At 40.5% G+C, this 15,403-nt stretch overlaps 1 protein-coding gene across 5 annotated transcripts in view; it reads left to right on the top strand.

Annotated features, from left to right (window-relative positions):
- DNAJC6 (DnaJ heat shock protein family (Hsp40) member C6) overlaps positions 1–15,403 on the top strand; it is a 155,747-nt gene that overhangs the window by 127,995 nt on the left and 12,349 nt on the right. For all 5 annotated transcript variants that reach the window (XM_030865857.2, XM_060304700.1, XM_030865858.2 and 2 more), the window contains 7 exons: positions 314–393; positions 1,275–1,468; positions 1,569–1,649; positions 3,899–4,333; positions 7,565–7,699; positions 11,739–11,807; positions 12,819–12,938. In XM_030865857.2, the coding sequence (XP_030721717.2) occupies positions 314–393; positions 1,275–1,468; positions 1,569–1,649; positions 3,899–4,333; positions 7,565–7,699; positions 11,739–11,807; positions 12,819–12,938 (1,114 nt within the window). The remainder of the gene's footprint in view (positions 1–313; positions 394–1,274; positions 1,469–1,568; positions 1,650–3,898; positions 4,334–7,564; positions 7,700–11,738; positions 11,808–12,818; positions 12,939–15,403) is intronic.

Raw genomic sequence — 15,403 nt, 5'->3', positions numbered from 1 at the left:
TCCTTGAAGGATGAGTTCATGAGGTTGGAGCAGGTGCATCCTAGACAGAAGGAATGGGATGAGTCAAAGTATTGCAAGGTGTAAGAACATCGGGCATTAGCAGATAAAGGAATGGCTTGCCAAGGCAGAGTTCGTGGAGAGGAGAGGCTAGAAATGAACCTGGGTCAGCTCCAAATGAGGAGGTTGTTTAATATTCATAGAAAACAAAGACGCTATAGAAACAGTTGATGGTGTATGACTCCCCCAAACATAATCTTTGGATCTGATTCCGTTTTCAGTGGTTGATTGTAATGTGCTTCTCTTGTATTTTTAGGTGACCAACACTCAGATATTCCAGCTTCAGTTTCATACTGGATTCATTCCACTGGACACAACAGTTTTAAAGTTCACCAAGTGAGTGCTACTTGGGCCAAAATCCCTTTTCAATCCAAGCAGCTGTGAAATGCTAGGAGTCAAGTGCTAAAGGCTCATTAGTGCCATGCTGCAGCTTCCCCCCAAATCCTGTGCTTCAGGGCTGTAGCGTGTGGCTTAGCAACATACAGAGGCTGGTTGCATTTTATAACTTTCAGTTGGGTGTGATTTGTCCTAAACACAAGTGGATCAGACTTCAAATTGCAAGGTCTAAAATACCATCTGAGGGAACAAGAGTGAACAAAGAGGGAACAGAGTTTCAATACCGTGATCCTTTGCGTCTGTGTATCCCTTTGTGTTTTGCAACATGGAAGGCAGTGGAATCAGCAGTATGATATGAGCAATGACCAGTCAGAATGGATGCCAGGCCACAGCACTGAAGCAGGGTCCTGGTGGACCCCCTGCACCAAATATTATAGCACCCTTAGTTGCTATTGTTAAAATGTGGCCTAGAGAACTCAAGGGAGTGGCTGAAGGTGGGGTGATAGGTGGGAGTTGCTGGGGTCAGCTTAGGAGTAGACATTCAAGAGCTCAAGGTGGTAGCTCTGGGCTTATTTCACTATTTTAACAACTGATTTGGTCCTGCCAGTGCTTACTGTCTGGATATATCCACCCTGCTATCTAGAATGCTTTCACGTGCAGTAGTATTTAAATTCTATGGGTAGGCATTATTTTCCTCTTTTCTCTAGATAAGGAAACTGAGACTCAGAAAAGTAAAGTCTCTCATCTGGTTAATGGTTGATTTTTCCCTAGAAATGCGTCTCAGAGTGAAACTAAGAATCAATCTACAATGGTTTCTGTGCCGAACATCATACTGGTTCCATTGTTTTTCACTGATCTTATTCTTTGAAATCCCTATTTAGGCCTGAGTTGGATGCATGTGATGTACCAGAAAAATATCCTCAGCTATTTCAGGTGACTCTGGATGTGGAACTACAGCCCCATGACAAAGTGATAGACTTAACCCCCCCATGGGAACATTACTGCACAAAAGATGTCAACCCTAGCATCCTCTTCTCTTCTCACCAGGAGCATCAAGATACTCTGGTCTTAGGAGGTATGAGTCACCTGGTGGTTTTGTTTTCAGGACGAAGCCTCTGTGTGATTTCTCACATTGATTTATTTCCTGTGCTTCCTTGATGTCTTTTGTCTTATAGGACAGGCTCCAATAGACATCCCTCCAGACAACCCCAGACATTTTGGGCAAGGCGGCTTCTTTTCCACTCTCTGTTGGCAAGGTACTTCTAAGCATTTCTTCCAAGTTACATGGTTAGGTGGTTAAGTTATGTGGTTCTTGTATGTATAAAGAGGATGCGTCCTCGAAGCAGCCTAAAGTAAAGCAGCATTTAGAAGTCATCCATCTAGGGTCTTCTTTGTTTCACATTCTTCCTGCTCATTCCTTTTCCAGATCAGGAGCTTCCCTACTTTGAACTCCATGGACGCTCTTAGATCGATGCAAAAGGCCATGTTAAGCTGAACTTTATCTTTTCTATCTATGCAGTGTTTTGGATCACATCTTTCCTGGATTTATGAACAATCATGATATTTTCTAGGATCTCCCTTTACACTGCTGGCACACAAAGAAATTAACAAAGGACTCTATCTCCTGCCCTTAAAAATATAAAACCTGGCACACTACTCCACCCACCCCGCCCAGGCTCTAACCACTAGCAGGGCAGAGGTGAGCTTCCCCTGGGACAGGGAAGGCAAAACTTTGCCTACATATCTCCGCTACTTGCTTTAACAACCTTGGCAGAAATTGGGCTCGATCACAATATCCTTTTTTGCCAAATCTGGAGATGTGTTTAGAATCCTTCCCGATGTGACACTTCTGACTGCTACCGTTAGTAGACTAGCATTGGCATTCTGATCGATACCCATTCGCCATCCTTGTTTTAGAGTTTGCTGAGGTTAACTGCAAAGTTCGATGTAGAATTCCATGGCAAGGACTTTCTTTAGAAAAGGGCAGGAAACTGGCTTTGGTGATAGTGTACTTAAAATCCTCTTGATTGACCTTCCTTTGCCATGTAAACATAAGACAGGATTCCCATTGCCTACACAGTTTTCCATGTTTGATAAAAAAATTGTTCATAGCATTCCTTTGAATCGAAGTCTTGCTTTCAGAATTTTCTACTGAGAAATGGGACCAATAACATTTTAAAAATTGGAAAACCCAGTGAAATCTAGATAGCAGGTAGATTTCCCAACCCCCTCTTAGTTTCACCTATATCTTTCTTCCTCACATAAAGGCTTTTAAGAAAACTTTACTTTTACTCTCCACTGCTATTTTAGTAAATAATTTAGAAATCATTCTTATCAGGCTATAAAATAGGTTAAGCACATATGCACAATCTTTTATCTGAACCCAGCAGAGCCAGATGGGTTTAGGAATGCAGAATTTTTTGCAAGTTAGAAAGATGATACGGTACATAAACTGCATATTACTTAGAACCCCCAGTGGCATCTCAGACAATGTGTTATCAAACATGTGAAAATGTCTGTAGTGAAACATAACTCATAACCCTGAGTGAAATCAATGAAGACTATAACTAACTTTCATGTCAGTCCCAGTCAGATTTTTCCACCAGTTTAGGGAAACCTTTCCTTTTTCACAGCTTTTTGCATTTCAGAATTGGGGATGAGGGATGTGGATCTGTACTTGATTTGGAACGTGAGTCCATCTGACAGTAAGTAACAGAGTTAGAAAGAGGGATCTGTTTCAAGGAGGGCCTGGAAAGTCACTCACCAGCCTCTCCATTCCTTCCCCAGAAGAGGCCCCCATTTTATGCAGAAAGTGTCTCCTCCTAGGTTGGTGTAAGGACCATCCTAAGCAGAGCCGTTCCCTCTATTCACTTATTAGGTGTGGGCTTCACTTCTGCTCCAGACTGTGGGAGAAAGACCTTGCTTTTGGCTGCAGGCCACATGGAGAAGAAAAAGTGAGAGGAGGCAGCAGAGGACTAGGATATAATGTTTTTTTCAAAACACCGAGCATAGTGCTGGGAAGAAGAAGAAGACGATGATGATAGTAGTAATTTTAAAAAATAATAAAAACCACTTAAGTACTACTTCCTATTGATCTGAGCACTTTCCATATATCATCTCATGTAATTTTCACAATAGTCAATGTGAGCTAGGTTCTATTTATTACTCCCATTTTGCTGAGGAGAAAACCAAGGCACAGAGAAGTAAAGTCACTTTCTCAGTGTCACAGAGCCAGTAAGTAGCAGAGATGAGATTCAAACTCAGGCTGATTCTAGAGTTCTTGCTCTTCACTCCTATGCTATACTGCCTCTCAGATGCTCAACAAGTAGTCATTGAATGTAATGTGAAATACATCCAGGTTTTCCATTGGTAAGGGTCTAAAAGCATTGTGTGTTTTTCAGGCTTCTCTTTCTCTCTTTCTGAAGTTATGTACATAGACTCTAACAAAAAGCAGTAATGCCGTGGCTGGTAACTAACAGTTTCCTGGCATAATGGCCTTCCTTAGATCAGAAATCGGAGAAATCATTCTGTGAGGAGGACCACGCTGCCCTAGTGAATCAGGAAAGTGAGCAGTCGGATGATGAACTTCTGACCCTTTCCAGCCCACATGGCAATGCCAATGGCGACAAACCTCATGGAGCCAGGAAGCCCAGCAAAAAGCAGGAGGAGCCAGCTGCCCCTCCACCCACTGAGGACGTGGACCTTCTGGGTCTAGAAGGGTCTGCAGCGAGTAAGAACTTCTCTTCACCGGCGGCTCCTCCCACCAATTCCGAACTTCTGAGTGACCTGTTTGGGGGTGGAGGTGCAGCCGGCCCTGCCCGGGCTGGACAGTCAGGGGTGGACGACGTGTTTCATCCGAGTGGACCTACATCTACCCAGTCAACACCGCGCCGGTCCACCGCCTCCACCTCTGCGTCTCCAACACTGAGAGTAGGAGAAGGTAATTTTTTTTCATGTTGCGCTGTACCTCTCAGTGTTGAATTATAACTTTGGGGCCAAGCAGGTGGAATCGAACTTTCCTAATAATCTAGACTTCTCTGATCTCCCTTGTAGTCCCCAAAAGGTCTGTATCTTCATCTCAGTGGGGACCACAAGAGGAAATAGAAATAGTGTCCGTTTTGGTAGGACAGTCTAAGAATGAATATTTGAACTTGTCACCCTTACTTTAACTTTTTTTTCAGGGCTTTAGTCCCTGAACTGCTTTAGTTATTTCTGCTCGGAGATGTAAATTGATGAATTGTTGTTAATGATAACAGGTACTATTTGTGGGCTACTTACTATTTGCCAAACATGGAGTCTGACACTAACCATAAATTCAATCTTTATAAAAACACAGTAAATAGGTGCTATTATCTCCATTTTATAGTTGAGGAAATAGAGGCTTAGGGTCAAATTAGTAGCATACTTTTATACAGCTAGTCCTAGGGTCCAAAACCAGGCCATTTGACTCCAGAGCTTTCCCTCAGTTTTCCTGTAATGCCTTCCTGGAATTGTAGTTTTCTGAATACACTTTGGCTGTGCAGAGAAGTACTTGCTTACTTCAAGATATATTTAAGGGACTGCTGCCAGCAGCACAGCTGGCGGAGCAGAGCAGTTGGTGCCAGATACAGAGTTGGAGCCCCATGAGGCTCAGTCAGCTTCACTCTGCTCATTGCCACAGACTCAACCCTTTCTGTGACTGGTCATCCACCGTTCTTTAACATTTGCAAGACAGTAGAGTTGGGTAAGCAGAGGTCCATTATAGCTTCTAAAGAACTAGCTGCCCTTGTTATCATCCCCCATTAACCAAGATGACATCACATTAGGAAGAGTAAAGAGGAGTGTCTCCACTCTCCAGGCATGTGGTAACCTTTAGGAACTTTCTTTCCCAGGATCATCCGTCACTTCTCAGAAGGCTTTGGGCTGGTCTTGATTTATGGTGGTTCAACTGGAGCCATTCTTTACATGAGTGAGTTTCAGAGTCTGTAGATGCTCTGTAGAGCATCTCTGTAGATGGACTGTAGGTGCTGAGGCTCACGTTCCTACATTAGTTATTGATGGAGCCGCAGTGTGGAGCCAGGTGCCCTGAATCCCAGGCCATTTCCTCTACCCTTCAGCAGTTCTTACTCACCACAGTGAACAAAAGCTCTGTCAGGAAAAGAAGTCCCCGGGATCCAAGATAGCATAGTACTCAATGGTCATGTTTTTAAGACCGTGTACCTTATGTGACTTTCACTGATTTAATTCATCATAGTCCCAGGCAGGTAGTTATGTTCCAGGGTCAGATCTAGAGGGGACCTTTCAGACATGAGGTAAATCTGTGCCTCAGGTTACAGACAATGAAATTGAGGCCAGCTGTATTAATTGACTTGTCAAAGGATACACAGCTGATTAGTGCCAATCCAGATCTGGAACTCAGGTATTCTGTCCTCCAAGAGGAAGTAGAAAGAACACTGAGTCCAGAGTTAAAGGCTTGGATTTGAATGTCAGGACTGACACTTACCTATTTGTGTAGGCTTATTAAAACACCTTAATCTTCTTAGCTGTAAAATGGGGAAATACTTACCTATCGGCATTGTTGTAAAGACTAAATTTTAGCTCTTGTCTTGTGTGGGGAAGTTCACTTTTAGTTATTAGAGAATGTTGCTAATTTAACATAAGTTGATATTAAAAGTATACCAAGTAATAGTGAAAAGATTTTAGCATCCTCTACTGGTTGACTTCAAACTTAGGTGTAGAAGAATTAACCCAATGTCCTCTTACAGTTACTCTATAAATCTCAGTATTCTCATTTTATAGAAGGGATAAAGTTTTGTAAGTCTTAAATGAGGTAAGGGATATACATCATGTAACAGAGTGCCTGACATATCATTGATTCATTGCTGCTACACAAGGCTCATCTGCTGCCCAGCAGATATTAAGAGAGCATTATGCCAATGAAGTCATAGCTGAACACATATTAAATCATATATCCTACCTGGGTTTTGAGAGTGGAATTTATTCCTTAACTTGTTTGATTCTAGTTGTCTGTTCCTAGAATAGGTCACTCTCACTCCAGGAAGAGCCCATTAGCTTGATACTTACAAATTAGGAAGTGACATCTTACTACAGGGAGCTAAAGGGAATTTTATCCCTTGACCAATAATGAGAAATTAAAACCCAATTATATATGTGCCACTCTGCGTGGTTTTCATCACATTCACTTCACACCTGTGAGGAATGTGAGATGCCTTTGGGAAATTCCTGGAATTTGGAGTCAGAAAACTTGAGCATGAGTCCAGCCTTATCATTTGCTTGACATTGGGCAAGAAACTTGGCTCTCTGAACCTCAGTTTTGTTGTCTGTGGAATGAAGATAATATCGCTTCTATCTGACAGGGAGATATTAAGGATCAACTGAGGTATTCTTTATGAAAGACAACGGTAAACCCTGAAGAAATGATACAGTATTAATATTATTGCATTTTTGCTAGAAACCTCAGCTGCCACTTTGTTCTAGTATCCTTGGTTCATTCACAAACTTTTTCTCATTTCACTACATCTGCATCTAGTTTCTGGCAAGTTGTTGACAGGCAATTTTTCAGAAATATTTTAGCTTCACAGGACAAGGTATGATAAGAGTTCAGTTTTTGTCATGCTCAGTTTCTTCCCTTTTTAACTTTCAGTCAGCCAGAGACCACTAAGAACACAAACAAAACTAAACAAAACCTGGTCAATGAGGTTTTCTATTGTTCACCTTAATAGCAGGGCCCCCCGTCTGGTTTTGGTCCACGAATTCACTGAATATGAGCACAGTGCATTCATGGGGTATCTCCTATGGTCCAGGCATTGTTTCACCACTCATATATTAGTCTGTAAGCTTGGCTGACTTATTTTATGTTATTAAGACGCCCGAAGGCCCAAGGGGCCCTTGCTTATAGTGTTTATGGTTCATCCAACAGGTAAATCCAGAGTTCTCTTTTGTCCACAAAGAAGGGATTATTTATGTGTGGTCAGAAATCCTTGGGATCCATTGTTAACCCTGGAGGAAGTTATAAGGATAGGATGGGTCTGTAGAACAGCCTGTGAGGCAGGCATCATCCTGATTTTTCAAGTATTTGGCCTACAGCCTTGTAAGAGTGACAGCTCTTCAGTAGTTGTTGAATGGGTGAACTCATAGGACAAAGAAATACCTTTCTCCTGTTGTTTTCTAGGTGCCACCTTTGACCCATTTGGAGCACCTGCTAAACCATCAGGTCAGGATTTGCTGGGTTCTTTTCTGAATACAGCCAGTGCTTCCAGTGACCCCTTTCTTCAGCCTACGAGAAGCCCTTCACCTACAGTGCATGGTAAGGAAGTATTTTATATTGTGTTCAGTGGAGCATGGTTTTCCACAGGTAGCAGGGGGTGCTCAGATATAAAAGCACCCTGTAGGTGGAGTTTTTCTGGTTTTTGTTTTTTTGGAAAGCTACATAATGCATCTCTCTTTTGAAAATTAACAGTTCACATTAACATATTAAAAGCTCTGAGATATTTTACAGTGAAGAAGTCTACTTAACTTTGTTTTACTCAGCTTTCCTCAAATTTAATTTAGAATTTTTTTTTTTACATTAGAGCTACATGCACAGAATTATAGGACATCATTAATTGTAGCACATATCTTTGTTTTATGTACTATTAAGAAAGAAATAAAACACTGCCACTTTTAGTTGATTGGAAGGTGCATACTAGTTGAAGTCTTTGAAATGTGAAAAAATGAGTCCCAGGTTAATAAAAGGTGATATGATGAGCATTTCACAAAATTAGTATTCCACAGAACAGTTTAGAATACAATATCCTGGTGTATTAGACTAGCTGTAATATGAAGCCACTAACCACATGTGGCTTTTGAGCACTGGAGATGTGGCCAGTCTGATTTGAAATGCACTCTAAGTGTAAAGTGCATACCAGATTTCAAAACTCAGTACAAAAAAAAGTAGAATATCTTCTTAATATTTTTATACTGGTCACTTGATATAATTTTTTGAATATATTGGGTTAAATAAAATATTTTGTTAAAATTAATTTTACTAGTGTCTTTTTAACTTTCTTAATGTCACTACTAGAAAAGTTTTAAATTATGCATGGCCCACATTATATTTCTGTGTTAGAGACTTAGGCTGTGTAGAAAGAATCGTAATCACATCCATTTGTAAGAGCGAAAAGGTATCACTTAGGTAACACTGATTAAAACCAAAGCTCTTCAGTGAAGGACAGATGACTTCGAGCTGGAAAACTGAAGCTCATTCCTGATGTTGAAGGATATTGAACATCATTGGCCTCAACCTAGAGGACGATGTATTTGTTGTTGAAGGCACCCTGAGTCCCCTTGGAGAATGCAGTCCAGTCATCAGCTTGACTTCGTGGAAGCCATGCAAATGCAAAAGGAAGATGAGTTGTGCAACACTGGCCAAACTGTAACGGCCGAAAAGGAGAAAGCAGTCCAAGAACAACCTTTATGGGTGATTTCCTGTTGGTCTTAAATCTCGAACTGTTTGAAGCGGGTCCACAGGACAACATACAAGAAATTCACCTCTGACCTTTAAGTAGTGCCCGCTTAAAAGAATCTCCTGTTTGGAAGTTGGCTACCCTGAGAGGCAAGACGCAGGCAGCTAGGTTAAAGCTGTTGTTTTTGTTCACTTATTTGAAGTGTAGGTTACGCCATTGCTCAAAATCTCCGTGCCTCAATCAGCATGGAAGCCAAAGTCCTTGAAATGGCCTATGTAGGCCCTTTGTGCTCTAGCACCCAGGGCTGTGACCTCCTTCCCATTCTCTCCCTCTTGCTCACTCCATTCCAGCCACACTGGCCTCTCTGTTGTTGCACTGGTGTCCCCTCTTCCCAAGACATCGGCATAGCTAATTCCTTCACCTCTTTGGTCTTTACTCAGCTGTCAGCTTCTCGATGGGGTTTACTCTGACTGCCCCATTTCACATTAAAACCCATCCTCCTGCTTCTCTGCATTTTCCTTTCCGTTGTACTTGCCAACTTTAATATACTCAATAATTTACTTATGTGTTGTTTATTTTTGTTGTCTTTCTCTCCCCACTAGAACATGAGCTCACAAAGGCAGGGATTTTTGTTCGTTTTGTTTATGAATGTTTCTGTAGTGCCTAGAAGAGTTACTGGCACACGGTAGGTTTTATCTATCTGTCCTTCCATATAATATATAAATATAAAATGAATTGTAACTTTTTCCTATCTAAGTCTCTTCGATGCATAATGATAATGTTAGTAAGGTTATATATTTTCCTGACTTTAATACTTTGAATTTACTGTTTTCATATGAGTACTACCTTTTATGTCCCATGGGTATGGATGTTCATACTTTGGCATGGCAGTAGTGGACTCAGTTCTGTCTTGTGAGCATGTTGGAAGACGTTTATAGCTCAGTTTCAGACAGTTAGCACTCCTTCGTTTTGTGGCTACACTTCTTATTTTGATCTGTGCCATGCTGGTGAGTGAAAGAATTTTCCACTATCCTTGATGAGAAGGGAATTACTCCACTGTTAGTGGGTCAGTTACATCCTCTTCATATACAGGTGAGACTCAGGTGTCATATTGGGAGGTCAGATTGCCCACCTTGGATTTCTACAAGGCACCGTCAATCTCTTCTGAGAATCAAGAAATATTGCCTTTGAGTTTTACAAATATTTATTGAATATCTACTCTGAAGAGAATAATCATTTGGGGCCCAATTTGAGAAGAAAAACTAAATAAGTAACCATAATAAAAGGCAAAATAGAAGTTTAAAATATTGGGTAATTACTGGTTCATTTGTTTATTCCTTTCTCTCCAGCAGATTTTAAGTTTCTTAAGGAGAGGTACTGTGTCCTTAAGCTCCCTGTTCTCTAGTGTGGTGCCTTATGTGTGGTAGGTGGTAAGGATTTGAGGGTTTGATTAGTAATAAGGTTGAAGTACTAATTCCTAGTTCTGCATCCTAGTTAGATGTAAGACTAAGGTCAGAGTTTACAGGAAATCAAAGAGCAAATGTTAGTAAAATTGTCTGATTTCCACCTCAGTTTTCATGGATTACTATGGAAAAAGGGAAGAACTGTTATTTTTGATAATGGCATGTTCTACTTAACTCAATGATGGGAAGGTACACAATGTCTTCGTTCGTACTAAGCAAACAAAACAGGTAAATGTAAGGCTTGGTAAAGCTAATCTTGGTCCTTTGATGATCCTTTTGGTGGCGGTGGGGGAGTGTGTGTTGTATCTTAAATCCTACTTGCAAAGTTATTTTAGTATTTGTGTTGTACTCACTGATTTAATGAACAGAACCTAGAAGAGTCTTAGAAAGAAATTCTGTCTTATGGCATCCTATTTCTTATTTGAATTTTATAGATGTAGAAAAAAACTTACTCTACCAGTGTGTACTCCTCTAATATATCCCATTCTCTTTAGCTGAACATTTCTTTTAAATTCTACATTTGGAACTTCGAGAAGGGTCAGAATGATCTATTTTGAAGCTGCAGTGAGTTTTTTTTTTGAGTGACAGTATATACATACCTGACACCAGCATGGTGGGTGGTATCTAGTCAGTCCCCAGTACATGTTCTGATTGACTCATCATTCTCCATTCATGTCACAGCGGAGGAGAAAACAACATTTCAGTTCTAAGTTGCCCGTGCCTCTCGTACACTTGTTAATGCCAATTCAAGGCAAATTGAGTTTAAGTTTCATTTCACTATTTTTAATTGCCAGCCGACTTTGTGTTAAGTGTAGAGATGGGACACACAAAGATGAATAATATAATTTTCACAGTTACACAGTTCACAGAAACTCACAGTTTATTGGAGACAGACATATGCACCGTTATAATTCAAAGTGTAGTTTTGAGGTAAAATAAAAGTGAGCCAAAGAAGGAACAGAGACAGTTTATGGCTTCTACTGGTGCTCATGTAAGTAACCATAGATGAAGGCACGAAATAACAATGTTGCAGAATGTGGGGAGAGCTCAGAGGGGGAGTTGAATCACCTGGGACCTGGACAGGTCATGAGGCCTCATGAGAGGGAGAGCATTTTCCTGTGTGAATTCAGAAAAGTGGATTCTTTTTTTTTACATCTTTATTGGAGTATAATTGCTTTACAATGGTGTGTTAGTTTCTGCTCCATAACAAAGCGAGTCAGCCATACATATACACATGTTCCCATATCTCTTCCCTCTTGCGTCTCCCTCCCTCCCACCCTCCCTATCCCACCCCTCCAGGCGGTCACAAAGCACCGAGCTGATCTCCCTGTGCTACGCGGCTGCTTCCGACTAGCTATCTACCTTACGTTTGGTAGTGTATAACAGAAAAGTGGATTCTGAGCTATGTTGTCCTGATTCTTTTTCTTCTCGTTTGCAGCTTCTAGTACACCTGCTGTGAACATTCAGCCAGATGTTTCAGGAGGTTGGGACTGGCATACTAAACCAGGTAATGGTCAGCAGATTAATTTTGTGCACACTTAACCGGTTGCCGAAGCATAATCCTTTACCCAAGATGAAGTGAGTACGTACAGAGTGTTAAGCCCACCTAAGAAAGTTCCTAAAGGCTCACAGTCTGGTGGAGCTTTTCACATTGCCCTTGATGGCATGGTTGTGCTGCATGGTATATGGTATTTAACTTGTCTAAGTCTCATTTGCTAAATGCCTTGACAATAAATTGAGTTAGACAAATCTGGATTTATGTCTAACTCAACCGTTTAGAAGCTCTTGGATTTTTTACAAGTCTTAACTTCAGTTTTCTTATCTGTAAAATGGGGTTCCTAATTCTTGTTCCACACAGTTAAGTGAAATAACTTATGTGAGATTTTCTGGCATAGAGTAGGTGTTGCATAATCTGAATGGTTTTCTTTCTTCACAAAGGACTTGTTTGGGGGCTGGATTTGTCTATAATAAATAAATTCTCTTTCTGATGGCTAGTATTGTATTTCTTGAGAGCCATCTTGTGTGATTGTTTCCTGATGCTGTGCAAGTTACACACATACACACACACACACACACACACACACACACACACACTTTATGTTTATCACAGAACCTTCTAAAGCAGTTGCTGTTTCTTTATCTAACCAACGAGAAAATATTGAAGTTAAGCAACATGCCAAACGTCACTCAGCTAGGAAGTGGCAGAACCGGAATTCAGGCCTGACTCCAAATCCCATAGGAAAGAATGAAGTCAGGTGACATGTGAGATAAACGCTAGACGTAATAGTTTGCAGGGGTGGCCAGGAAATGACGTATGGTTTCTCTGTTCCCTGTTTCTGCTCCAGGCCGCTACTCACCTAGTAGTCAGGGAAATAAGTCTAGCAACTCCTAACACATTTGCAAACCCTGTCCTAATTTGCCTTTAGAGACAAGGTGAGCAGTAGCTCTGGATTTCTGAATTTCAGAATTCAGCCTTGGACAACTAACTCATTTTCAATGACCTTATTATTTTTTTCAGGAGGTTTTGGAATGGGAAGCAAGTCAGCTGCCACCAGCCCAACAGGCTCGTTGCATGGTACTCCCACCCATCAAAACAAACCCCGGACTCTGGATCCTTTTGCCGACCTTGGGACATTAGGTATAAATGTAGCAGGTTAAGATATAAATAAAAAAAATAAAAATATATATATATAAATAACATTTACTTATGGCTACCAAGCCTCAAATCTAAATCTTTGGTGTTAAAATAAGCTGGTATTGTTACCTGGGATCTAAAATCGTGTGTATTTTTAAGCTATACTCTAAAACCCGAGATTGACTTTTTAAAAAAGGAAGCAGGCTTCAGATATTGGGTTGGAACTAACCCCTATTAATCCGTTTCTCTAATGACTCATTTTGAAGTAGTAGCATAAATAAAGTTAGAACTTCCAGGAGCATCTGACAATAGAGTTTGGCTGCAGCAAAAGTAATGAATGTGTAGAAAAACAGAGACATGAGGCTGGTCAGATTTGTGCCAGGTAGGGCCAGCTGTGCATAGGCCTTACTGTGAAGTTGCTAGTGAGATCCCCGTACTGTCCCCCTCTTCTCTCCATTGGCGACAGTGCTCTCGGGTCCGTTTCTAAAATTCCATACAGAAAATAGACTCTCTTTATAGTATATCCAAACTGTTTTTCATCATGTGTTAATTATTGTTATAAAATAAGTGTTTCATGAGGAAGTAATTTTGGAAACACTGGGTTCGGTGGATTTGGGTTACTGCAAAAACTTCTGAGAATCAGCACTCCTGGTGATGCATCCCAATAGGGGAATACAGTGTGCAGGGTTCTCAAACTATTTCACCAAGGAACCTTTCTTCAAGGAGTAGTTCATTGGACTAGTGTGTTCTGAAACCTTTTCTTCCTCCTTCCTTCTCTGGGCAGTACAGAGTTGTTAAATAAAGGTGGGGCAGCCCTCACACGAAGGATTAAATGAGGCACGTTGATAGTTTAGTTTCTCTGAAAGCCCTCCTGAGGCATTTAGAACCAAATTGTCTGCAGGGAATGAGAACGTGACTACCTTTTTATTTTTTGCCAGTAGTTATGTCAGAATCTTGACCTTTTCTTTTATACCCTTTAGACCTTTTTTCCTTTTAAGAACTCTCAAAATTATTTCTCTTTTTTATATCTTAAAATAAACTTCACATTTTAGAATAATAACATCATATGTAACAGGCAAAGTTCTACTTCAAATAAAATCTTATCCACTGTTCATTTTTTACCCATTTATTCATCCCACAACTATTTACTAAGTGCCTTCTACGTGCTAACACTCCTTTAGTAAAAACCAACCAACCAAACTAACAAAACCAAAACAAAATTCCTGCCTTTGTAAGGCTTGTATTCTAGAAGGGGAAACAAATACTAAATGAATAAATATATAATATAATGTCAAGTAATAAAAACAATTAATGTTTATTTGGAGGTTTTACTAAGTGCCAGGCTCTATTTTAAGTGCTTTACACGTATCATTTCATTTAATCTTGCCAATTATCTTTTGAAGTAGGAACTGTTATAGTCCTCATTTTTAAATGAAGAAACATGGACACAAAAGTTTAAGTAACTTGCCCAAATCACAAGGTTTCAACACCATGAAGTCTAGGTCTGGAGTCTGCACTATAAGCCCCGTGCAGAGTGCTGTGAAAAAAATAAGGCAGAAAGTGATGGCGAGTAGGGGATGGGCTGGGGTGTTATTTTAGATATCAAGTGGTTAGGGAAGGCCTCTCTGAAGAGGTGACCTTTATAGGAAGCTCTTTTAAAAACTCCAGCATCTTGTCTTGCATCTGGTTGTCATGTCCTTTTAGACACCTTTAACCTGGAATCATTCCTCAGCCTTTCGTGACATCGATACTTGAAGGGTACAGGCCAGTTGAGAACGTCTCGATTTGTTAACTTTGATCACTTGGTTAAGGTGATGTCTGCCAGGTTTCTTCACCATAAAGTTACCATTTTTCCCTATAGTAATTAATGAGTAATCTGGGGAGATAATTTGAGACTGTTCTATTTGAGAATATCCTGTCCTCCATCTGACTTGTACCCAGGAGGTTTTGGAATGGGAAGCATTCATTTTAGCATTTCAGCATTCATTAGTGATTCTTGCCTAAAGCAGGCATTACCATGATATCTGCAGAATTGTGATTGTCTGATTCTGTCCTTCTTTCTATGTATATTAATTAGCATTTCACTCTAAGGCAGAATCTCCTCTCTCTCCATCCCCTCCCCCCTTCCTTTCTGACTCCCTCCCTCTCTCACATCATAACAGACTAGTGGATTCTTTTTGGACTCAGTTGGTTATCATCTATTATTGTCATTATTTAATGTTTACATTGTCCCACATTTAGTTTGTGAAAGCTCCTTTGTTCTGGCTTCTATATCTTTTTCACTTGATTCCATCATTTTTGAGAACTTTCTTTCTTTATGGCACAAGATGTTCTAGGCTTATCTTGAACTTTTTACACCCCAGTCCTGGAATCAGGCATTTCCAAGAATCCTCATTCCTTTTTGTGGGGAGTGGTATTTAGAAACCAGAATCTGTTCTAAGTATGTTTTTTGCTACGGGGGTGGGTGT

Source organism: Globicephala melas, chromosome 1 (assembly GCF_963455315.2).
Source record: "Globicephala melas chromosome 1, mGloMel1.2, whole genome shotgun sequence".
Taxonomy (NCBI): domain Eukaryota; kingdom Metazoa; phylum Chordata; class Mammalia; order Artiodactyla; family Delphinidae; genus Globicephala; species Globicephala melas.
The sequence above is the reverse complement of the archived record's forward strand: the minus strand, read 5'-3'. Positions and strand labels throughout refer to the sequence as shown.